This window comes from Melozone crissalis, unplaced genomic scaffold (assembly GCF_028551555.1).
Source record: "Melozone crissalis strain CALT ecotype California unplaced genomic scaffold, PUWL_Pcris_2 ptg000164l_1, whole genome shotgun sequence".
NCBI classification, from domain to species: Eukaryota; Metazoa; Chordata; class Aves; order Passeriformes; family Passerellidae; genus Melozone; species Melozone crissalis.
The window spans coordinates 118746-142448 of record NW_026535934.1 but is presented as its reverse complement, the minus strand read 5'-3'; the positions used below and the strand labels follow the sequence as shown (position 1 = coordinate 142448).

General features: G+C 38.6%; 1 protein-coding gene across 1 annotated transcript in view; it reads left to right on the top strand.

Annotated features, from left to right (window-relative positions):
* Window positions 1–23703, top strand: part of LOC128948881 (inositol polyphosphate 4-phosphatase type II-like) — a 128684-nt gene that overhangs the window by 71537 nt on the left and 33444 nt on the right. The window contains exons 11-16 of the mRNA XM_054293642.1: window positions 2238–2415; window positions 7120–7332; window positions 12007–12151; window positions 20230–20401; window positions 21271–21395; window positions 22311–22428. Of these exons, the coding sequence (XP_054149617.1) occupies window positions 2238–2415; window positions 7120–7332; window positions 12007–12151; window positions 20230–20401; window positions 21271–21395; window positions 22311–22428 (951 nt within the window). The remainder of the gene's footprint in view (window positions 1–2237; window positions 2416–7119; window positions 7333–12006; window positions 12152–20229; window positions 20402–21270; window positions 21396–22310; window positions 22429–23703) is intronic.

Sequence of the window (23703 nt, the reverse complement as noted above, 5' to 3'; positions counted from 1 at the left end):
CTTCTAGGGGGATTGAGAAAGTTGCTCTCAAATTATGAGAGGAACTAAATATTTGAAGTTGTGTCGTGCTTTCTAGGGTTCTGAAAATGTTTAAATTGTCCAAATAATTACCAGTCTGGTAGTGCACTTCATTCTGAAGAGTCATTCTCTCTTCACTAATTCCTTTACTTAAAAGCTATGATTTACTTAATTGCAATGAGAACTGCCCACACCTTTGGTGTCACTGCCCTCTTTCTTACAAGTGGTGTCTGTAGCTTTTCTGCTGCAATATTCAGTGAAGCCTAGAGCTGTGGGAGATCAGTGAAAACTATCTAGGATTTAAAGACTGAGGGAAATCCCAGAAAGGAGTGAACTTGATAACAGCATTAGCCAGATTCAGCCTGCAAAAAGGACTTTTTGATAAAGGGAGGGAAAAGCCTGATGGGGAATTAGAGAAGTGTCAAGACTTTTAAGACTATGTCTTCACTGCAATTAACATAGACTGTTGCTCTTTGTCCCTGCCCTATCCACTGAGCCTGCTGCTTGAGGGTTCCAGTGGATGTAGTGCCAGATCTGACTCTGGAAGTCATCTCACTAACAGGCTCTCCACCTCAAAGGCAGAACTGTGGCAGTTTCTTGATTACTCAGAGGGACAGAGGTTTGCTTGTTTTTCCTAATTCATTAGGAGGGACAGTTTATATTATTCACTTTGCTGAAATACTCAGAATTATGACTTCTACTAGACATGGGTCTAGTAGACATGAGTAGCTCATGTAAGTTGGAGATGCGTCATAATTTAGATGTGGCTGGTAGTAATGGCAGCTATATGCCATTAATCCTGATTGCTTCTACAAAGAATTGTATCTAGGAATGAAGACATTGGTGAAAGACAGAAAAATAGAATGGATATTGGGGAATAGAAAATTAGAATTGGGTATTGAGAGTATACCTCAGCAAAATATGTAAGCAAGAGCCTTCATTTTAAAACTGCTTGAAGCTATCCTTATTTGCCAGAATCATAGAAAATGCTGAATTGGAAGGGACTGATCAAGATTTAGTTTCTAATTTGTAGAAAACTAAAGAGAAGGAACTAGAATTCACTCAATAAAAGGCACAAAGGGGAACTGGGGGTAGGGAAGAGATCTGGACAAAGACTGAAATGAAAGCGAATGCATAAAGTTCAGAGGATTGAACAAGTGTCAGTATTTGGTCTTGGTATGCCAAATTAAGAAAGAAAGAAAGTGGTGAAATGGCTGAAGGGACTGAAATACTTCAGACAAAAAGGAGAGAAGGGAGATACAAACAGTACCAGCTGGGAGTAGCATGTACATTCCTCTGGCATTGGTGATGTGCCAGGAGGGGCTTGGGTTCTTTTTTTCCTGTTTTAATCTGAAGCTGCAGAAGATTTTGGTTAGTTTCTCTGAAAGACTAAACCAGGGCTTTATAAAAGGAAGGGTTACGTACCAGAGGTTCAGGTGAGGAGCTGTGGGCTGCAGGCAAGAGCCAGTGGGTGTGTGCATGCTGTCTGAAGTGGTGTTTGAGAACAGTGGTGTAAGAGGATATTGCATAATTTGTAGGGAGGAAAAGAAGAAAGAGGGATAGGAGAAGTCCTGCAAAATAATTGCAGTAGTTTGAACAGTGGACAGTAGGAAGTTTGCAGTGTGCATTTGTGTGGTTTTGAAGTAATTCACTTCCGCACCCATTGCTGGGTCTCTTCTTGCAAATCAGATGCCTGTTCTTTATTGGAAATAACTCTGTTTATCGTCTCTTCCTGGACATCATTGAGGCCAATCAAAACACAGTGTGGGCCACTGATCAATTCAACCTTAATGGCCCACTTGGAAAGACTCGGTGAGGCAGTCAATTCTCTTTTGGGGAGCTCAGTTGGAAGAATAAGGAGCCTTATGCTCTTTGATATTATTACCTGACTTTGTCAAATATTTTCTGTCTCTAGAATTACAGTGTTTAAAAGAAACACATAAAAACATGGGGGTTTATGTTCAGATCACCCACTCAAAGGAATTTTGCACTGTATTACTTGGAGCATGTGGTGGTGGGCTGTTTCATGCCGTTTATGCTTTTACTGTTCAAGGAAAGGTTTGTTTTTACCCTTAAATGCAGGATCAGTGGTGTCTGTGAAGTTCAGGCATCTGGCGTTTTTTTTTTTTGCAAAAGTAGTGGTAAGATTTTTAGCACCATAAGCATTGCTGTTAATGGCAGAAATGAATTTGACATGATGTGACTCTCTGTTATCACAGCACTGGATACCAGTGTATTTACTATTCACCTGAAAACACAGCCAAGGCAAAAGAAGTTCTCAGCAACATCAGTCATCTGCAGCCTCTCATATCAAGCCATGCAGACCTGCTGCTCAGTTCTGCAAGCCAGCGTTCTCCAGACAGCTTGAAGAACTCTTTAAAGATGCTTTCAGAAAAAGTAAGATTCAAATCCTCACTGCAATGGAAAATGGAGTAACCAAGTCTCTCTAACTGCTGGGGAGGAAGGGGGGGGGGGTTTCTGCATCATTTGACTTTCACAGCATCAGGAAATGTTAAATAAACTCAGCTAAAATAAGCATCAAAATGTTGTTATTAGAAAAATAATGTTATTTAGCATTTCTGTAGGCCTTCCGTATAGAAAATTAATGAAATCTATAAAGATTGCTTTATTAAAAAGTGTAATTAATTTAATTTCATGTAGCTTCTTCATCCTCTAGTGGCTACATAGTGGAGTTTATGAAAATATCAACAATTATAAATAATTTTGTAGTATGAGAAGTCTTTTTTTTTCATTCTCTTTCTATGATATTTCAAGCTGCTTGTTATGGGAGGTAGTTCAAGCCAGGTTGGTGTATAAAGTTTAGAATAACAGCATGATCAGAAATGGTGATGCAGCCTGGAAGGAGAAGCTGGGAAATTTGCTCTAGGAGATCTCAAAGTTTATTTCTCTTTTTCCTATTATATCTGTCTGTAGCTGTAACCTCTTCCTCATTTTAGTTCCTTTAGTTCTAAATTAGAGAAGATAATGTTCGCCGCTGGTCTCACAGACTGATAATGGAGATTAGCTGAAGCCTGTAGTGCTTCCCAGCATATGTTACCCTATAAAAATATGAGCCCTTATATGAATAACAATATGAACCCTGTGACCCGAGAGCTTGTGAAGAGTTTCCCATTTCTCCACGGGCCATCCCTTCAGCAGTATGATCCCAGTATGGCTCAATAACACGATCAGTAACCATTTCCATGCATCTTCAGCTATTGGGAAGTGACAGCCCTGTTGGTCTGTTGAGCACCATTACCCCAGCAGCTCCTCGTGCCATAGGAGGGTTTCAAATATTGATATTGAGCTTGGCCACTTGCTGGGAAGGCATTCCAGAAGAGCACTAGGGAGAGGAACATCGCTCTCAGCGGCAGATGTGTGAATCCACACTCGCTCTGAGAATGTGGAGTCGCTCTGAGCGTCAGGGGTGATGGAAGAAGGCAGAATTCAGCCTGGAAATGAAACAGAGGAATTTAAGGAGGGGGACTGTAGTGATTATGGTGTACCTCTGGATGCAGGAGGGCATTTTTAGCTGTGCATAGAAGAGTGAAGCTGCTCTGTTAGAGGTTAGTTCAAAGAAATCTGTATGCACAGGCAAAGCCAATCAGGCAAAGAAGGGTTTGTTCTGAAGATCCAAGGGGTGGTTGCTGAGCAATGTGCATTTTCTCTGCCATTGGCCTCTGGACAGGAGGAGGGGATGATTTCAGAGGCAGGAGCCATGGTACTAAAGTACTGCTTGAACCATGGCTCGCTAGAGACTCTGGCTATAAAAAGGGGACAAAAAAGACAATTCATTCAGTTTGCTAAAGCCTTAGGTATTTTACATTTATAGCTGGTGGCTTAGTTGAGTGTGTTCATATCAGCTTTTCAGGACCAGGATTAAATTGCTGTTAGTGCATGAGCTCAGGTTCCCAGAAGAAGGAGTCTCACCCCATGTACTCCTTGGATGTCTGTCTAGCCTCCACCTTTTGCTTGGAAGAGACAAATCCAGTTGTCTGAACAACTGCAGCAGGAGTGGTTCAATACCTGCTTCCCTGTCTATTACCAAATGCACTCCTAGGAAAAGGTGGACAATAGAGAAATAGGGTGGATTGCTGAGGAAGCAAGTGTGCTGGGACAGCTGCTTGTAAAGAGGGGAGGAGAGATGGGGAAGAGAGACCAAGAAACAGCTTCAGGAAAGAGAAATACAATTTCAAAGCCCTAAACTCAGTGAACCCACACAATACTGAAATTAGATCCCTCATGGTTAATTCAAAGCCTTATATTGCTGTCTTGAAATATTCTGTCTGTATAGTCTGGTACAGTACTGGAGAACCAAGACTACCAGAGTGTTCCTGCTTGCATTTAACACAGAGTAGCACATGCTCTGCTGAGTATAATGACATGATATCTGCTTGTGCTCCTGAGGCATATGTAGTGCTTTGCTATTCCATCTTTCCTGCACTTTTTGTATGTAAAAAATAAATGCTCTGATGTTTTAACTGGATAGATATTTAGAAAGTAAACATCTGTTTGAAGCCATAAAAATTATTTGCCTGGTGATTAAATTCTGCAAGTTTATTAAAAAACATATCACTTGGTATATATAAGAATTCTTTCTATAATTATTAGGTAGCAGTGAGTAAATCTGAATTATCAATAATGTGAATTACATTAAAGTGTTCATGTTGGAAATGGAAGGACTGGCTGCATGGATTGAAAGTGGAAAATTAAATCAAATAATTCCACTGCTGCTTCTTAAAAGGAGCTTATTTTCTCCTGTTAAGCATCTCCATATATAATTTACAGTTTCCTGTAGTGTTTTCCTGAGACTAACCTTTTATCATCCCTTTTTGTTAGTTGATTAAGGAAGCCTTTAGCTATCGACAAGTGTATCAGCATTTGCAGCTTGCAGCAGGCTTGATAAATTAATTTTCCAGCTATGCCTATCTTTGTTTGCAGAAATACTCTTTAGTAGAGTATCTGAAAGAATTTGCAGAGTTTTTATTTCTTTGTATAGACTGGTTTTGTGATTTCAGTGCAGTTTCATAAATAGTGATGTTCTGCAAATTTAGCTGTACTGAGCTGTTAGAAAGTGAAGTTAAAACATAGACTGCTGTAAAACCAATGGGATCTCTGAATGGAATTTAATTACAGAATTATTTGAGTTGCTGCATGAAAAATGGAGTCACACTTCTGTACTGATTTTCTTTTAAAAACTAAATTTCCCTATAAAATATTTCTATTCAATTATATTACTTAAACTTTGCAGTCCTAGTGGGCATTATTTACATCAAGCTATCCAATTCTCCTAATTTTTTGAAATGTAAAGTTTTTTTGAGCGTTATTCTGAACCAGAAACGTGAAATTTTCTCAAACAGACATTGTGGGGAAGGTAGATATTAAACCTCAGCAAAACCATGATATTGCTGTTTTTAAGGGTAGACAAGTAATGGAGTTTCAACTCTCTTGCTATGGAACTGTAGAAGTGTTGAAGAGGAGCTTTGCTGTTACCACACAACCCCTCAAATCTCATTGTGCCATGGTAAGGCAAAGAATGGTGGGGTGTGATAGCACTATTCCCCAGAGACTAAGTCATTCTCCAGGCATGCACCATCTGGGTTGGAAATGTAGAAAACTGCAATTGTCCTGCAGAGCAATTCAGGACAACGAGGAGACAGTCCTGAGAAAACTGTTAAAAAATGGCCTTTCCCTCAGGCACCAAGTTGGTAATGAGGAGAAGGAATGGGTCTGGTAATATCGCCAGGGAGATGAGTAGCGTTGCCAAGTCTAAAGAATCCCAAGTCAGGTCTGATTTTGGTTTTAAAAAATCAATAATTTTTCTTAGATGTGCCTGCAGTTCTTATTTTTAGAACTGTAGAGATTTATTTGGAGTAAAATTTTCAGCCCGTCCATGTGAAACAATTCAGAAAGCATTTTTTTGGTAAACATAATGAAAATGGGAAAGACAGAAACTTCTCATTTAAGTACCTCACCTAGCAGCTGGAGCCTTAAGAAAACCATTAATTTTTTAGAGCCTTTCTGTCTTAAATATCTGTAAACTTTTGAGAGGGTCTTGAGACAGGAAGGCAAGAAAAAGAAGTTGAGTAGGAGTGGGTGCAAAAGAGGAACAGGTAGCATGAAGAAAGGGATAGGATAAGAAATGCAGAAACTGGGAGAAAAGACTTCCAGGAATCTTCTCAGGAGTTCCAGGGAGGTGCTGGCACTTGGCACTTGTTTGTTTTGGGGTTTTTTTGGCTACTTTTCCCTCCAGTTTTTGCATAAGCAGCACATAAGGGCTGAAGAGAGCTTGGCTGGGCAGCCCTCATTTTTGGCATTTCCTGCTGGTTGAGGCTGGATCCTCTGACTCTTATCTACATACCTTCCCACATCCCTGTTTAATTAAGATTGTCTGCACAAAGGCATACTTTCCTTGTTGAGGTGGAAGGGAGATGAATAATGCAGGGAGGTTGAAGGATTTAAAAAATACGGTAAAATGCCAGCTGTAACAGTCAACATAGAAAAATGATGCAGAGATTGAATAGCATCTTCAGAAGACCCGAGAAGACAACTTCAGAGTTTCCTTTCTTTAAAATATACAAAAAAATCAAGCTTGAAATCAGGTGTCACCTACCATGATATCTGGGTTGACACCTACCAGTAGTAAAATTTATCTGTGGAAATACTGCTTTTGCAGATACTGCTATTTCAGCATTGTAGAGTGGTGGGTTTTATTTAGAGAGATTATTGAACTGGTTAATTGTGTTTTATCTTACACTTATTCAGAAATCATTGTGCTGTGGTTGGTTACTCTTGGAAGTGGTTCTTGTTGAGGCTTGCCTCTGAGGTGAAATTTGGAATTCAAATAAAATGTGAAAAGATTGTGATCTCTGACAGATAATGTGCTCCTGTGTTAATGCTTAGAACACTGGGATTGTAGAATGTGATCTCTAAAACTCTTGAAATTTTCCTCATTATTTGTTGGCCTACTTTGTTTTCTGCCTCCCAGGCAGGCCTGAAACAAATAGCCGCTCTGCCTAAGGATAATTCAGTGTTACACAGCTTTGCTGCCATACCACATTCGTTGCTCTAACCTTTCCATTGGTTTGGTTTTTTCCCTAGACGGAGTTATTTGTGCACACGTTCAAGGACCAGCTGGTGAGAAGTGCCCTTCTAGCGCTGTACACGGCCCGGCCTGGCTGTGTGCTCAAGAAACCAGCTGTGCCCAGGAGCAGTGCAGAGGATGGGGCTGATGCACAGCACCAGGACCATCCTGCTCACATCAAAAGGCAGGACTCCATACCCCATCATTCTGAGTATGATGAGGAGGAGTGGGTAAGTGGACAGAAACCCTTGGCCAGTGAAACCCTACAAATTAGCATAAGCCACCTCAAGCCCTCAGTGTCCTTGTCACATGCCGTTGCAGGGGGCAAAGGGGTGCAAAACTGTAAAATTGTGCTTCTCAGATGCATCGCAGATATGCAGATTTTGAAGCTAAATTGCAAGGCTTTGCCTAAGTACAGTGTGCTGCTCTGAGACTGCCTAGTTGTGCATAGAACAGTGAAGGTGTTGAGTGTATTCTTGCCCAGACACAAGAATAGTCTTTGTTCTTACTTGGGTTGGTTTTGCTAGTTGGGCAGATTTAAGGACTGGAACAGTATATGCTGTTCACAGGGAAATGGTTTTTTTCTTCCCCACCCCCTGCAACACCCCTCTCCAGCCCTCAGGGTGTAATCATTTTAAATACACTGAATTAACCCTCAGCCCATTGCCCCTAGACTCTGTTCTTAGAAACTGTCTGAGGTTCTGTAAAAGAATTAAATACAGTGTTTGGATTTTAACATTCTTAGCATATCTTTCAAAGATATGTATTATTTATATGGCTGAAATGTTATAAATCAATTATTTTGGTGGATGTCTTCTTTAATAGGTCTGTTACTTTATTTCATACGTACTCAAGCTATTTTTATTCAGTCCAGGCTCATGCTTTGAGTTCATCACTGTATTCTCATAGACGTAAAGGATGTCAGCATATTCATCTCTATTGTAAATAATTAATAACTTGTGTGAGCTATGGTATTCCACCTAACCTGTAATTTTTTCCACACCAAAAATAAAGGAAGAAGAATATATTTCTTCTAGAAGAAAGGCAATTATTTCCAGCCCCATGCATTAAGTATTCGTGAAATTTAAACAATAAATAACTCATTATTTCATTTGTCCTCCAGTTTTAGAGCCTTTAATTCACTTTTTCTTGTTTTCTCAACAACCTGAGGGGCTGGAATGGTGCTCTTTGCTTGAACTAAAGCCAAAATGTTTGTTTTTAGCTGTTGAAACATTTAGAGATATAAATAACACAATAGTTTTTGTAAAAGAGATAAATTTTGCACTGGAAAAAGTGGCATTTGTGAAAGCTGCATTTTAATTCAGTACTGCAGTTCAGCATCTCTGAAGAGAAGATAGCTTTGCTGTAATTCATAACTAAAAGCCGCCAGGTGCTTGGTCCTCACCTATTAAACTGCATAAGTGGGTCATTTTAAACAGCATTCATTTTTTTCTGCTGAATTAGTAATCTTGATTCAAATTAAATGTATCATTCACTGTTTTCTGAATTGAGCTGAGTCAGAGTCATTGTCAAACTTGAGACAGTATAAATTTTGGAGAAATTTTGTGATTTTTTCTGGATTTGAATGGTTAAACTTTTCAGTTATTTCTGTCAGTAGAGGTGATATGAGTTTTAATAATCAAATTGTGATTAGCACGATGGAAAGAGAAAGAATAAAGGCATGTAAAATTTGAAAAAACACTTAATCCACTGTGAAACACAACTATAAAGGGAAAAACTTTAATATATGTTGCTTTGTATGCACAATGCTCTATCCTCCTTTGCTGTTGTAGGTTTTTTCCTCACTATTATCAGTACTAAGTGTTATAAGTACTATTATAAGTACTAGTGTTACATTTTGCAGTTGGAACTTTAGTTTTGCCTGAAATCTACATCCTTAAACAACTCTTTAAGCTGACCCTTGAAGCAGCCCACGAGGGTGTTAATCTCTGAGCAGAGCTCAAAAAGGCCTTAAGGAATTATCTGAATATCCACTGAAATGAAGGCGACACAGCATCTTCAGAGTGCTTGGACGTGCAGATGCTGTGCCATACATGGCACAAGCAAAGCACACAGCTGAAGTGGTGTGTATGGAGGGACAAGAAGTGACTGAGGAGCTCTGTGGTGAATTCGGAAAGGCTGAGAATCCTTTAAAAACAGAAACAGCCTCTGGGACTCCACTGGCTGGCAGTGTTTAGAAGGAAGACATCCAGTCAGGTGCAGTGACAGAAAGGAGTGTCCATTCCTGCTCTCTGAAATGAGGAAGGTGTCTTAGTTTTTAATGATACTTTCTGATCAGATGGAACTTAATTACAATTTTTTCAGTTGGATGAATGAAAGAGAATTATTTTACAGGCTCATTTTTAATTGTCCTAGGAGAGGTGCCCAGCTTTCACTGATGCCAAGGCCTGCCTTTCCATCTTTTCATCTGCTTAAGAAGATGAAAGGTCAGTGCTAGGCTACAGGAAAATATTCTGGAAGTAGTAAAAGATGACAATAAGAAGTGACGAAGTGAAGGGAGACGGCCCATCTTAATTGATCAGCATCGAACTCCAATTTATTGATCTAACATGCACATTTTTATAACCGTGTTAATTAAGTTCATACATATTGCAAAACCCGAGCTCATCATTGGCTACAGATTACACAGCAACCCCTCCTCTTGTTTTCAATACCTGTGGTTTGTTATTGAGACCAAAACTTGTGTTTCTCATCCTGTTATTAACTGTTCTCAAGGCCTCCATGTTTGTCACTGCTTTCCCATCACTACCCAAGGACAAGGTATTTACTTGTTATTAAAAACAAGCCTGAGAACTTTGCTGTTTACAGCTGCCTTTTACTTTTCAATCAGCTGTATATTTTCATGGCCTTTTTTCCTTCAAGCCATGTCTGAGAAAAATTCTCCAACAAAGAAACGGATTAATTTCTTCTCATGGAGAATCATAGAAGCCACTTGATTTTCAGTGATGGGAAACTGCAGTTTTACTTGAAAATTGTTCCTGCCAAACTGCAGAATTTCAACAGCCTTCTTAGATAAATGTGACTGCCTTTGGTGCAGACAGAATAACATCTCAATGAATGATAAATAGATGCCTCTACATTTTCTATCTGCCCACAATCCCAGGAGCCTCCTGTGTGGAGAAAAGGGGCAGTGAAACAGGCCCTTGCTCCCTGTCAGTTGCTTGTATATAAAAAAGCCAGATACATGATAATAAGAGTGAGCTTTCTGTCAACAGATGTTTATGAATTTCGCTTCTAAACCCTCAGGGAACGTTTGTGGGAATATTGTATAGAAATCATCTCAATGCTGGGTTAATAGTTGGTTTGAAAAAAGTGCTCTTTCCAATGTGAAACAAGGGCTCATATTTGTGTTGCTTGTGCAATAACTCCAGATGCTCTTTAAGAGCTTAATGCTTTTTTTGTGCAGGAATTAAGTTCCCCCATCACACAAAAGAAAAGGGAAATTAGATTGCTCCAACTTCTCTGAGCAACCTCACTTGCATATTCCTCAGCAACTTCAGTGACTGAAAGCTCTGAAGCTCCCTTATACTCTGGAGGATTCTTCATAGAATCCTTCTCCCCAGAATTATGCTTGTGGGCGGTAAAAATCAGTAGTTTCACACATATTGTAAATGTTTTTTCAGGATTGCTTGAAGTGCATAGAGGAGGAAACTTTTGAAGGAATCTATACCTGCCCTCAGTCTTTTGTGTCCTCAGGAGGAGGGAGCAGGGCATAAGATAAGATCCCTCTAGTCAGGCTGAAGCGAGGCATATAGTTGAAAAGCGACATTAGATTTAAATGTTTGCCTTAGCAGTGGCTCTAGATTTGCCTCCACTCAAAATCCAAGGGTTGCCATTTAAACGGAACTATGCTATTTCTCTGAGTTCTCAGTTTTCTTTAACCTTCTCTCTTGGTATTTTTGCAACTTCATTTTTCTGCCTGAAGACCTGACAAATACATAATGCTTCTGGCTCTGTAAAATACAAAACAAAGCAGTGATGTTAAATTCCCATTTTTAACCCTCAAGCAAACTCTGGTTGCTCTGCAATACTTTCAGAATGACTCAGCATTGAAACATATACTTGGAGAGGGAAGGGTGGTTTCTGTGGGTTTGTTATGGTTTGGTTTTAGTCTGATTGCTTGTCTTGTGAACAGCCTCATTACTTGTATGGCTTGGTTTCTTCCTTCTTATTCAGTGCTGCAAAAGTAGGTGCAAAAGCTTTGATTTCTGCAGCATCCAGCACCTGAAGGACCCTCCCTATATCTCTGATCCATAACAGCTCTTTCTTATGCTCCACATGATTTCTTTTCCTCTCTGCTTGTACAGAACTTTTTGTACCTCTCTATTACTTCCCTAATTCTCCTATTGTAAACTCAGTTAAGTGTGATGGTTGCAGTTTGTGTGAGAGGTGAGGAACAAAACTGAAATTGTGTTAGCTAATAAATATGCCATGACAGCAAGTTTCTCATTTTAGTCCTTGAATTAACATTTTCTTCAGCAGAGTAACTGATGTGATAAAATACAGGATATGTTAAATTATCAAAAAGAGGTTATTAAACACTGTGACAAAACTGGCCCACACAAGGTTTCATTTGTCAAGCTTTGAGTGTGTCTGTACTCTTAAGGTATCATTTAAATAGACAAGCTGCTCAGTTCCTTGCTATTAGACCTGAAACTTTGTCTGCATTATGTCGAGTTTGAAGCGCTTGTGCACAGTGTCTAAAACCATAAAAGTTTGGGTTCATTTACGCTGCAAGAGAATCTCCATGAAAAAGGCTCAGGTTGGTAATAGGCTGAAGGATGAGAGGAGCAGTCGTATGCTAACATCATGAATAACTTACTATTGTCCCTTTTTGGTTTTTTTTCTGCAGTAACATGCAGTGATAATTCTGGTCTTTTCAGGACAGGGTCTGGGCCAACGTGGCAAAGAGTTTGAACTGCCTTATTGCCATGGTGGACAGGCTGCTTGAAAAGGACAACATCAGCAACATCAAAGAGGGTGAAAATGAGCCTTCAGCAGAAGATTGCAAGGTGTTGCATACAGGCGGTAAGCAACCTCCCCTAATTTTTTTTTTTTTAGTCATTGACAAGAGTAAAGAAAAATTTGCACAGCTACAGAAAAGTCATCTAGAGAAGACTCCATAGTATCTTTGATGAGAGTGCTAATGGCAAGGTTTACACATTTGTGGGAGGTTATTTATCAAAGTACAGCTTTAATGTGTGCTCAGACTGCTTGCCATGTGCAGTTGTTTGTACTAGAGTGTAAACCTTTTGAAACTACAGTCTTTTCTTTTTGTAGGCTGATGTAATTTAATTTACTCTAGATTTTACTTGCGTGTAGTATTTTGAGGAAAAAAAAAATTGGACTGTGTCTTACCCCATAGAAAATTTGTAAGGAAAGGTGAACATTCTGAATCAGTGTCATTCTCCTGCAAATGCTTCTGCTTTTCTGAGGTGATATACTGAGTTTTATTTTCTGATTTGATAAAATTCATGTTTACCTGGATATACCTGTCAGCCTGTGTCAAAAGGTCAAATGGAATAATTCAGTGGGATGATGTAAAGAAAATTTTGTGACAAGGGTCCTTGTCACCTTCTGATCTTCTCCTTCTCATCTTCTGATCTTCTTCTGATCTTCTCCTATGATTCATGTTTGCATTCTTGATGCATAGATTATATCTGCTTAATAAGTCTAATGGAATTTTCTAGTCTGAAAGTGTGTTGCAATAAATGAAACAGATCCTTAGTGATGGTGGTAGTAGTCCTAATGGAAGGACATCAGAGCCAACCTTTGTGCCACTCTTTGGCTAAATAAATCAACTCCCCATACAAAACAACAAACCAACACAACTGCTTTATTTTGTACAGTTTTGTATAGTTTCAATTTTCTTTTTTTTCATTGTGCATTTTATCCTGTGTCTTCCCTTACATGTTCTCCACGGAATTTAATTACATCATTTTATATAAAGACTTTTAAAGTTATCAGTACTCACTTGTAATTTATTTCTTACACAACAAGAATTAAAATCACTTTTAAAGTTTTATGTCATTTGTGTAGTACTGGTGAGATCTGTGAATTCTGGTTGTAGTATTGATTTTTAATGCAGCTGTAACATCTGCATTTTACCAGTGTGAGAGGTTTATGCTGGAGTCCTGGCATCCTTGTTTTCAGTGCAAGATGTGTTGGACTTGATTTTGTGTGATTTGTTCAGAGAGCAGCTTATTCCTTATCTGTTTGGTTCTCTAAGTTTCTGTCTACCAGGCATGTAATGTTAGACAGGAGGGTGATATAATCTCTGCTCTCTAGTGAAGGCTTGCAGGTGAAAAATATCAACACAGCTTTCTACACCTTTCCCGCCTTCCTCAGAGAAAGTACAAATATTCAACAGCTAGGTAGGTGTAGTTTTGAACTTGGGAGAATCCTTAGATGGTGGGCCTTTTACAGACTTTTACAGACTTTTCCCTAATTTCCTTCACTCTCTTCAACCCCCTGAGTATCTCCTCTGCTATACGCCGTGTTATGGATTTAACCAGCACAGGCAAATGAAATATTGGTTACAACTTTTAGGTCACAAGCCAAAAACAAAAAAGGAAAAAGCAAAGTTGCATCATTTAAAGTACTGTAATAAGGCAGCCATCAAGTCATCAAGTAGAATGAAAGGTAGCTCTTGCTTAGCAATAATGATAATAGTGATGGTTAGAAAATTTTAGATGAGCTTCATCCAGCTGAGAGGTTGTCTTCTGGAGCTGGTGGGCCAAAGACACAAAAAATATCCAACTGCTATGATGCTGGAATAAATCCTTGCTTTTTTCTTCATTTCAGAGCCATCCCTATTTCTCTTGAATAAGTACAGGTGTCCTTCAGTGAGAGCAGTGCTTTTGTTGAGCTGTCCTGAAAGTTCTCTAACACTCCCTCACATGAGAGCTGCAGAGATCTGTGGGGCAAACTGCTGTGTTTTCATGTCCTTTTTGAGTAAGACATCGTTTTAGGAATGCCTTGGACAGTTTATAGGACTTTCAAGGTCACATAGAGATGGAGACGTTTTAAAATTGCTTTCTTTTATAGGACTAACTTGAAAGATGGAGCTTTCCGAAGAGCTTTCCAGGTGTGTGCCAAAGTTGGTTCCCTAATGATTTTCAAAACTTTGGGGCCAGAATTTTTCATGCTTGACTTCTCTATGAGAGTGTGGGTGTAGATGTTTGTTTTTCTCTGCATCTCCCTCTCTGAAATTTAACGTGAAACCCTAAGGCTGCACTGTGAAGCAACTACACAGAGGTTGAGATTCCAAGTTTACAGTTACAAATTTGGCTTTAATTCTGCTTCATTTTAAACTTGAAGCCTGATTATGAGTTCACAGCATTTTCCTAGATACAAAATCACACTGTGTACGCCCATAGATACATTTCTAAAATAACAGACTTTTGCACTACTTAAAATTCACAAACGTGACATAAATGAAAAGCTTGCCACATCTTGCTTATATATTATACATAATTTGAGCATATTTGAGCATAATGTATTTCATTAATACTGCAAATATATGGCACAGGTTGATCTTTAAGTCTGAAACTGCTTTAGTTGATACTCAGAGAAATTGGGCTGCTTTTGTAAGAAAAAGAATGCAGAGTTTTGAACAAAATAATAACAAATAAGCCTTGAAGTATGAGATTAAATTTTTGCTTATTTAGTGAACCTGACTGGTTTTTTGTAGCATATAGCAATGAAAGACCTTTCAAAAAATGCACATCTGTTCATTTTAGATGATAGAAAATATTATGACAATATTTTGATGCAATAGCATTTTCATATAAATTTAGATATTGTTGTAACATATATTCAGAGTTTCCTAAAGTAGGTTGATATTTGCAGTCTCAGTGACTATAGCATTGTGTGGTCTTACTCTCTTTTTTCAAACATGTTTATATTTGTTGTTTGGAATCTTTGTAATTGGAGATACTGGAGCACTTTTTTTTGCTGTACTCTGCCTTTCAATGTGAATTATACCTTCCTTAGCCTTAACTTTTCATGCAGTCTGACCTTTGAGTGTATTCTAAAGACTGAATTTGAGTTACAGTTACCAAGGTAACATGCTATGGTTTCATCAGTCGCAGGATTATGAATCCTCTGCAGGATAAATCAGGAAGAGTAGAAGGATTTTTAAGGAGAGGGCTTTTTTGTTGTTCTTCTGACTCTAGTCTGGTTTGCCTTGGAGAAATATGTGACAACATTAAATTCTTTTCACTTTTGCCTTTTCGTTTTCCGTGAGAGTTGTGATGTGAAAGCCTGTCCTGCAGCATTAGAGGTGCCAGTGGAACACAGCGTTGGCTCTGGTGCTGGCACAGCCCCGACAGATGTCTGTGCTTGGCTGCTGCATGTGGCTGCTGTTTCTGTCTGCTGCTCGTGCCTCCTGTCAGAGCTCCCACCCAGCCGTTCCCTCGCTGCCTCTGCGTGAGGACTCCCCCATTTGATACACACAGGATCCACCTAGCATCACAAACAATTTGAGTTGCCAGTGTGATTGCACCTGGATTTTGCCTTTAAGTGAATTATGGAATCATGAGCTCCGTGAACTGGCCCTTGATAACCTTCAGCATAGGTTTGCAAAGAGCACCTGGGGAACATTGCCACATTTCCTAGCTGGAATTACAGGAGACCTCTGTTCATACTCACATTGCTACAGACACATGTGGGTTTATTTTTCTTGTATTATCTCATACCTGTTGGGGACTATATAAGTTTAGATTCAAAATTTCGGACTTTCATTGCCCTGGGGATGGGGACTACATCTTTCGTTGCATCCCTTCCAATGCAGGCTGGTAGAAGTGGGAAATAAAGCTATGTTCTGTGGGAAATAAAGCCGTGCTCTAGTTTTATTGGAATCTTCAGAAAAGCTTTTATTATAAAATATTGTTTAGTCATGAAGATGAAAAATTTTTCTGTGGTCTGTGTCCTTGAGCAGCAGACATAATTTATTTAGAGCAGTCACATGTGAAAAGCTTTCTCTTTCCTTCCTCTTCCTCACATTTTTCCTTCCTTTTCTTTGAAGCTTGTATTTACAAAAGTTTTACTTATGCTTTTTTTTCCCCTTTTCCCCTCTCTTCTGTGTCATCCTTTTCTTTTTGATAGGATCCTTATCTGGGCTGAATGTAGCCCAGGAATACAAGACAATCCCCTTCAGCAGTACTTTCTCTAAGTACTTTGGCTAAAAACAGAAGCTGAAAAATATGTAAGGGAAAGACTGTTTAACTGAATCAACAAACTAAAACAAGATATAAGAATATTTAGTTGCACAGCATTCACAGAACCTCCCTATGCTTAAAGTGTATTAGATTTTCTTAGCTTTGTCTTTTATTACCTTTGTCCTCTCTTTCTGTTTTCACTCTGACTAAGCATGCTGAGATGCTCATGTAGGTATTATTGGATGGTTTTGGGTTTAGCTATTAATCCATGTGACAGTGGAGAAAATCTTGGATGGTTGCAGTGGAATAATAAATCCCAAGAATTCCAAATTTCTGGACACCCAAACTGTGCAAAGCAAACTGCTACCTTCAAGTGCAGGAACACCAGGAAATCTTATTCAGGTTTTTATTGTTCCTGCAAGAACTGCTGCAGCATTATGAGTACAAAGCCTCCTCCTTTTTCAAAGAGCTTAGCCCTCAGCTGCAGTTCAGCTGAGCTCCAAGAGCTGCGTGGCAAAATAAAGAAATAAGGCACTGACCTTTTTATGGTGCAAAGTTGAATATGTGCAATCTTCTGTCTTTTTAAACCTCCCTTTTAAAAAAAAAAAAACATTAATTCAAAGACTGTTCCTTTCCTAAGTCAGTAAAATCAAATTCTGGGTTAATTATTTCATGCTGATTTTAGGGATTTACTGCTGCTGTGTTGGTTGGTTGGTTTGATTTGCCTGCCTTTTTCATTAAAACAGAGTTTGTCTAATGATCACTTTGTGATATAAAGACAACTCATTTATGTTTTTTTACCTCTAATTATTTCAATTCTGTCATGGAATATTTTTATGATCAGGTAGCGAGTGATTAATTTAAGTGAAACGTTACCTCGTGGGTATCTGCTGTTACATTTATACGTCACATTTATATTTGTATTTCTTACATTTGTGTGGCTGTAGTGCCCCCCTTTGCTTTAAGGGCACAACATTATGCATTCTTCTGCTTTTTCTTTAAGGTTTGGTTTTTTAACTTCATACCATTCAAGTTTTGAAGTGACTTAAAGCAATTTATGGATTTTAGGTGGCACAAATAGCAGTGACAAAATTGGCTTTTTTAATCTGTTGCTAGGGCTAAAGGAGATAGGAGTACTATGCTGAAGCATCCTTTTTGGTTACCAGCATATTTTAATGAGCATTTCAGTGGGCCTGACTTTGAAAAGACCAGAAGCTTGCTTTTCTGCCAAAGTTTATAAAATTTAACATGTGGTTTGACATATTGCAACTTGGATATGAGCACGCAGAACTGACTAGCTGGGTGCTAAGCAGGTCATTTGCCTGCACAGCCTGTTGATTACAGGAACATGGGGCTGAAGGGCGTTTTCCAGTAACCAAAGGGCAAATCCTGTCACAGACTGAGCTGCCATCACTCTCTTGGCAATGAACATGGAATATTTACTCAGTGCTTTGTGGAACATGCACTTTTGTTTTAATCTCATTCTAACTGCATAGCGGTGGTACTGTCCTTTTAGTTTCATCCTTTAATTTTTTAATTTAATATGTTTGGTTTTCATGCCTTGTTTTAGTTTCCCGTGGCTGACTAGCTCTATTTTTGTGCTGAGTTTCTTTGCTTTATCCGGAGACTCTGACAGTTCTTCTGGATGCTAAGTGTTCCAAACTGACAGGCTGCCCATGTCATTTTAGCAACCTGACAGTCATCCCGGAGTCTCCTTGTCGCTTCTGTTCTTGCTTCTAATCTCCTTTTTTTAGATGGTCACTCATTCAGTTAATTCTTCACCCCTTCTTCAAACAATTTTCCGCTGTGATTTTAATTTAAAAGAAAGTTGAGATCCGAAGGCTCAATGTGTGTGAGTCCATGAATGTGTTAAAAGCAATAATTTGTATTATTCCTTTCCTGAAGTGATTCTACAAAGGTATTCTGAAAAATATCTTATTCTAAAATGTATACAATATGATTTACTGAGTCACTCTAAGAGAACTCTTAGACTTTAGACTTTGAGCTTACTTTGCTGCTGATGCTTTTATTGGCATATGTATATTGCTTAAATTAATAAAGGATTGTAATTTGACTGAGACTTTAGATTGCCTGATCTGTCTACACTGGCTTCCAGTACATTACACTTTTTTGTCTACCTTATTTCTAAACTCGTCTGTGTTTTGCAGCAGCCTCTGGTTGTTCTTTTGCTTTTATTCCCTGGAATAAACACCACAGTTAGTTCTTGTTATTTTCTCCTCAGGAAGAGGGGAAATCAAGTTGCTGCTCAGTCTTTTTCATCAGCTTAAGGAGATTAAATCTTGGTAGCTCTGCGCTGCAAGCTCTCCATTTTTCCAGCAGCCTCTCTAAAACGTGTACACCAGCGTTTGGCACACAGCGTGTCATCACTCTGTTAGCCAATGACATGTATAAAATCACCTGGAGCTTGTGCCTGGGGGTGGCTCATGGTCTGTTTTGTCAGGATGACACTCGCTTCAGAACTGCTTTTTTCCAGGGAATGCTTCCTCAGTCTGTGTTACTCATGGTTAAATATGTATGACTGTGGTAAAACTCATGTTGTCTGACCACAAAGTTAACAAAGAGCTCATCCGATTCTCTGTGCATGCTCTGTCCTTGTTCCCCTTTCCTGCTCCTTGCTTTCTCTAATTTCTCCCAGCTTTCAAAGCTCTCTGCAGTCTTCTTGGCTGCAGTTTTATTAATTTGTGTGTTTTTCTGGAGCTCAGCCAAATTGACTGGCAACAGGCAGCTGTCTTCTGCCTCAAGAACTTCCTCAGTTCTAATGAGGTTTTACTGGCCTGACTCAGAATGTTACCTGAAACAACACGCTGCTGTCTTGCACCTAATTACAACAGATTTTAATTATCATTGATTCTTAATTACACTGACCTACAGAAAATATGAGCCAATTATAGACTGTTGCATTGTCAGTTGCATTCCCAACTTTTATATAGATTCTTCTAGAGTGTTGATTTCCCTCATTTCAAACTGTACAATCAAACTGAGATGTAGATTCTGAAGGAGGGGGATTTATTTATTTGTTTTTATTATTTGCTCAACTTAGGGGTAGGCAAAGCCATATGCAACTACCAGGCAGGTCTGATTTTATTAAATCATATAAAATTCAGGAGTAGCTGGGATTATTGGGCAAGTTTGTGTAAGGTGTTCCAATTCTCCTCCATTCCTAGTTATCACTGTTTCATTTGTAATGTATTAAGGAATCACATTTTTCAATCATTTCATGAGTGTTTTTTTTAATATGCCTAGCGTGTATTTTCATAGAGAAAAACATGTTTCAAAATACTCTGCATCTCTCTGATAGAAATAGCTAAAATGAGTTCAAAATGTCTAAATGTTTAAAGAGAACAACACAGAATCTAAAAAAAAAGGAATATGGTCTGAAGCTTTTTATATTTCCAGCCTGTAGATTAAGTAGGTGATACCCTTCCAGATACCTATTTGTTATTGTGTTTTACCCTCCAGCACCCACCTTTTCTTAAATATTTGGTTATTCTCTCTGGTTTTGCATTTTTGATGCTATTTCATTTCTTACATAGCCAGTTCTGAGTCCTGAAAGGAGACTCCATCGCCACTGTATTAATCTCTGTGTGCTAAATGAGGTTTTATGTGTTTCCCTGTGTACTCTGTTTGTGACACTTGAATACCAGTTTTACAGGGATGCTGGGACTGTTGGAAAAGGCCATTGTTTCAGAGTGCAGTTGGATTCAGGCCAGGGATTTAACCCCATTCCCAGTGGTAAGATGGAATCCTGCTTATAAGTATGTTCTCCAGTGGCATTTGTGGTCCCACAGTGGTCTGGGGAGAGCTGCAGGGGTTGTTTTAAAGGGAAGGGTGATGTGCACAGCTGCTCCTGCCATCCTTCCTAGTGAAGAAGGGTTTTTCACTGCGAGTTTTCCAGTCTGGAGCAGATGACCTGTCGTGTTGTAGGTGACTGGTACGAGCAGCTGTACCCGCTGGTGGTCACGCTGAAGGACTGCATGGCAGAGGTGGTGACCAGGGCCAAGCAGTCCATGGCCTTTGTCCTGCTCCAGGAACTTGCCTGTGGCTTGCCCCAGTGCCTGATGCTGACCCTGAGGAGAGACATCGTCTTCAGCCAAGCAGTAGGTTGTCTTGTGTCGCTCACTTCCTTCTCTTGCTCTAATTATAAGCATACTCTTCATGCCAGTGTTTGTGGGTTTCTTTCTCATTGGTTTTTTTTTTTTCCCTTACAATTTGATACAGCTTTTTCATTTATTTTCCATTATATTCACCTAAATAATTTATAATGTGGTAAGAAATTAAATAGGAAGTAGAAATCCATGGTACTGGCTAGGCAGCATCCAAGCCAGGGAGATTTTTTTCTCCTGGTCACCTTGGAAATAGGGAGAAGACAATTTGTTTTCAGTTTGTGGCAGTGTTTTAAGTGTTTAAATACTATTAGCATGTCTTTCCTTAGAACTGTCTTTTCTTGGCAAATAACTGAAGCTCTTTATGTCTTCTCCTGTATATCATGTTTTTTTCAGATAGATTTTTTTCTAAACATTTCACTTAATTTCTCTCTTAAGTTGGCAGCTGCCTAGGAGATTCAGTTACATTAGATGTTGAACCACTTTCAAATCCATCAGAATTCACATGTTTAATTCACAGTCTTGCATGTTTGAAGCCTGACAAGTGAGGTTCTGGTCTTATTTATGTCAGTGTAAATAACACACAATGATACAAAACAAATTAAGCTTATCTAATATACCTTAACAGAATATTTCACTACTTTATACACCCCCAAAAAACCCATCAAAATACATTATTATGAAATCATGTACTTAGTCACTAAACAGAAATACCTATGCTGATTTCTCAAATATGTAGGTGCTACCTCTGTTGTGTATAATGATGGCAAGCCTCATTTTAACTGTTTGTCTTGTAACAGTTGAAATGTCTTGTATCTGTTTGTCTTGTAACACTCTTGCACATGTTTTAATTATCTTTACAACTCGCTGGATTGGTCTGTGGTTTTGCAATCAAATTGCACACAGGTTTACATGATCAAGGATTTTTACAACAGCTTCACACTGTTGGATTGCTGGTGCAGTATGAAGGACTCCTTAGCACATACAGTAAGTATTGCTCTTGGACAAAGTTTCTTATGTTCCCTGCCCAGAAGTTACCCAGGAAGTTCTTATTTTAACCTCAGCAAGCCTCTTATTTGGCTTGCTGAATCAAATCTTGTCCTTACAAGACAGTAGACTTGCACATAATAGCACAGCTGAAGTCATTGACACTGTGTTGTTAATTCTGCAGCAAAAGTTATTAATCTGTTTCATTCTGAGTTCCTCAGAGAACACGGCCTGCTTATTGTTCCATGCAGACCTGACCCAAAATAGCAGGTTTATAAAACTAATGCAAACGGAAGATTTAAACACTTACTGCTTTTATCAGCCTCGGCCCTGATCCCCAGTGCTGATAATGTGAAGATAGCCTGAAAAGAGTTTCATAGTTTGTTACACATGCCATTATTTGATATGTATTAAAAAGGAAATTTGGAGGGAGAAATTGCCTTATCTTTCAAACTTTGAACTAGATCTATTGGAATCATTCCCTGAATCAGAGATTTTGACTAAAGTAGAGGAATTTAGCATTTGTGCAGCTTTATTATGCAGTTGCTCATTTGGAGATAGCTGTCTTCTTCATTTTACATGATGCTTATTTTTATTCTCAAAACCTTTGTCCTCCATCAGCAGGAAAGCCTTTTGAAAACTTTCAGAATAGACAAAAATGGCTTTTCTGAGGTTATTTTATGTCTATATAGAGCAGGCTGATTTTCAGAATTGCTTAATACTCATGGTTACCATTTAGGGCACAGAATTGTCAGCAGTTCAAGAAATGAGTCTGGTTTTATGTAGGTTACTGTAATGTGGATTTAGAACTGTGATTTTTAGATGCACAGACTGGAAAATATATTGCTTTGCCCTGACCTATACAGTGACTGATCTGCCAACTCTGTTAATAGTCTCTTTAATCTTTTCATGTAGGTGAAGAAGCAGGGATGCTCGAAGACATGGCTGTGGGCATTTCAGATTTGCAGAAAGTAATGTTTAGAGTAATTGAAGCCAAGTCAGAAGATTTTTTGCCTATTATAAGTGGAAGGCGGTAAGAACTTTGTTTCTTGGAGCCCAGGAAACTGAGCTGCAGTTTTAATCTGTAGCCCATGAAACCCGTCTAATGGTTTTCTTGTTGCTGAGTTCTGTTTTATTGAAAGTGCATTGTTTTACTTTTTAGAAGGTGAGTTAGTAGGGATTCTAAAAGCCAGTAGGCTCTGGGTTACTCTCCTGATAAAAAGCTGAAGTTCCAGTTACTAATACAGATTAATCTGAGCAGCGTCTGTGTTGTGCAGAGCTGCTGGTGCATTATTCACACATGGATACTGAACCCTGGACAAGTGACAAGGCCATTGTTTACAAATGTGGTCTCTAACTGAGAAACTTTGCTTTTGAATGTCCTGAATTTGTATTTCAGCATGAGAAATGAAACTGCAGTTCCAAGAGTTAGGCCTTGATTGTTTTTAAGATGGAAACCAAAAAACTCCGATGCCACTTAGTATTAAAAACTTAGTAGTCACTTTTAAAAATGGAAGCCTTTTTTAGCTGCTGAAAATCACACAGGACATAGGCAGTCTCAGAAATCCTTGCACAAAATCACTTATCCTTTATGAATCTCACGTGAGTACTGCTGAATGTCAGGACATATACTGCAATACTCCGTTTATTTTGGCTATTTGAGGGTTAACAAGATTGGAATGGATTTTTCATCTTTATTATTATTCTAGTCTGAAGCTCCAAATAGTTTTATTTTGCAAAAATCACTTCCTTAATAGTATCATTGCTCTTAAGATGACTGTAAATTAAATTCAGCTAAAAGCAGGAACTTTTAGAAAATATATGTTTCCTCTGAAGGGGGCTTTCACCACTGATTTACTTAATTAATCTGGATGATTCACTCTCATCATATGGGCTTTCTGAGAAGGGATTGAATAAATAACAGGAAGGCTGGAATATGATAGGCAATACAATGGGAATAATTAAAATTAAAAAAATTTTAAAAATAAAATCTACAAGGTTTATGTGGAGGAGTGCCATTCCTCTTAGAGCTGTGATAAGACTGCTCCTATCAAACAGCATTGGAAGTGAACCGTAAAAAGAAAAGATGAAAAGGTGAAAATCTAGTTATTTTCTAATAATTTTTTTAGAAACCCTCCATTTTTATTTTGGTTGTTATATGGTATGGCTCAATAAATGAGAGTGAAAGACTGTAGAAATGCAAGACAGAAAAATCAAACTACAAATTCTTATCTTGAAGAGTCAGCATATTTACTTGTAATTGTTTTTTCTAGGAAAGTGCTTAAACCTGACATTCTGTGTGCACAAA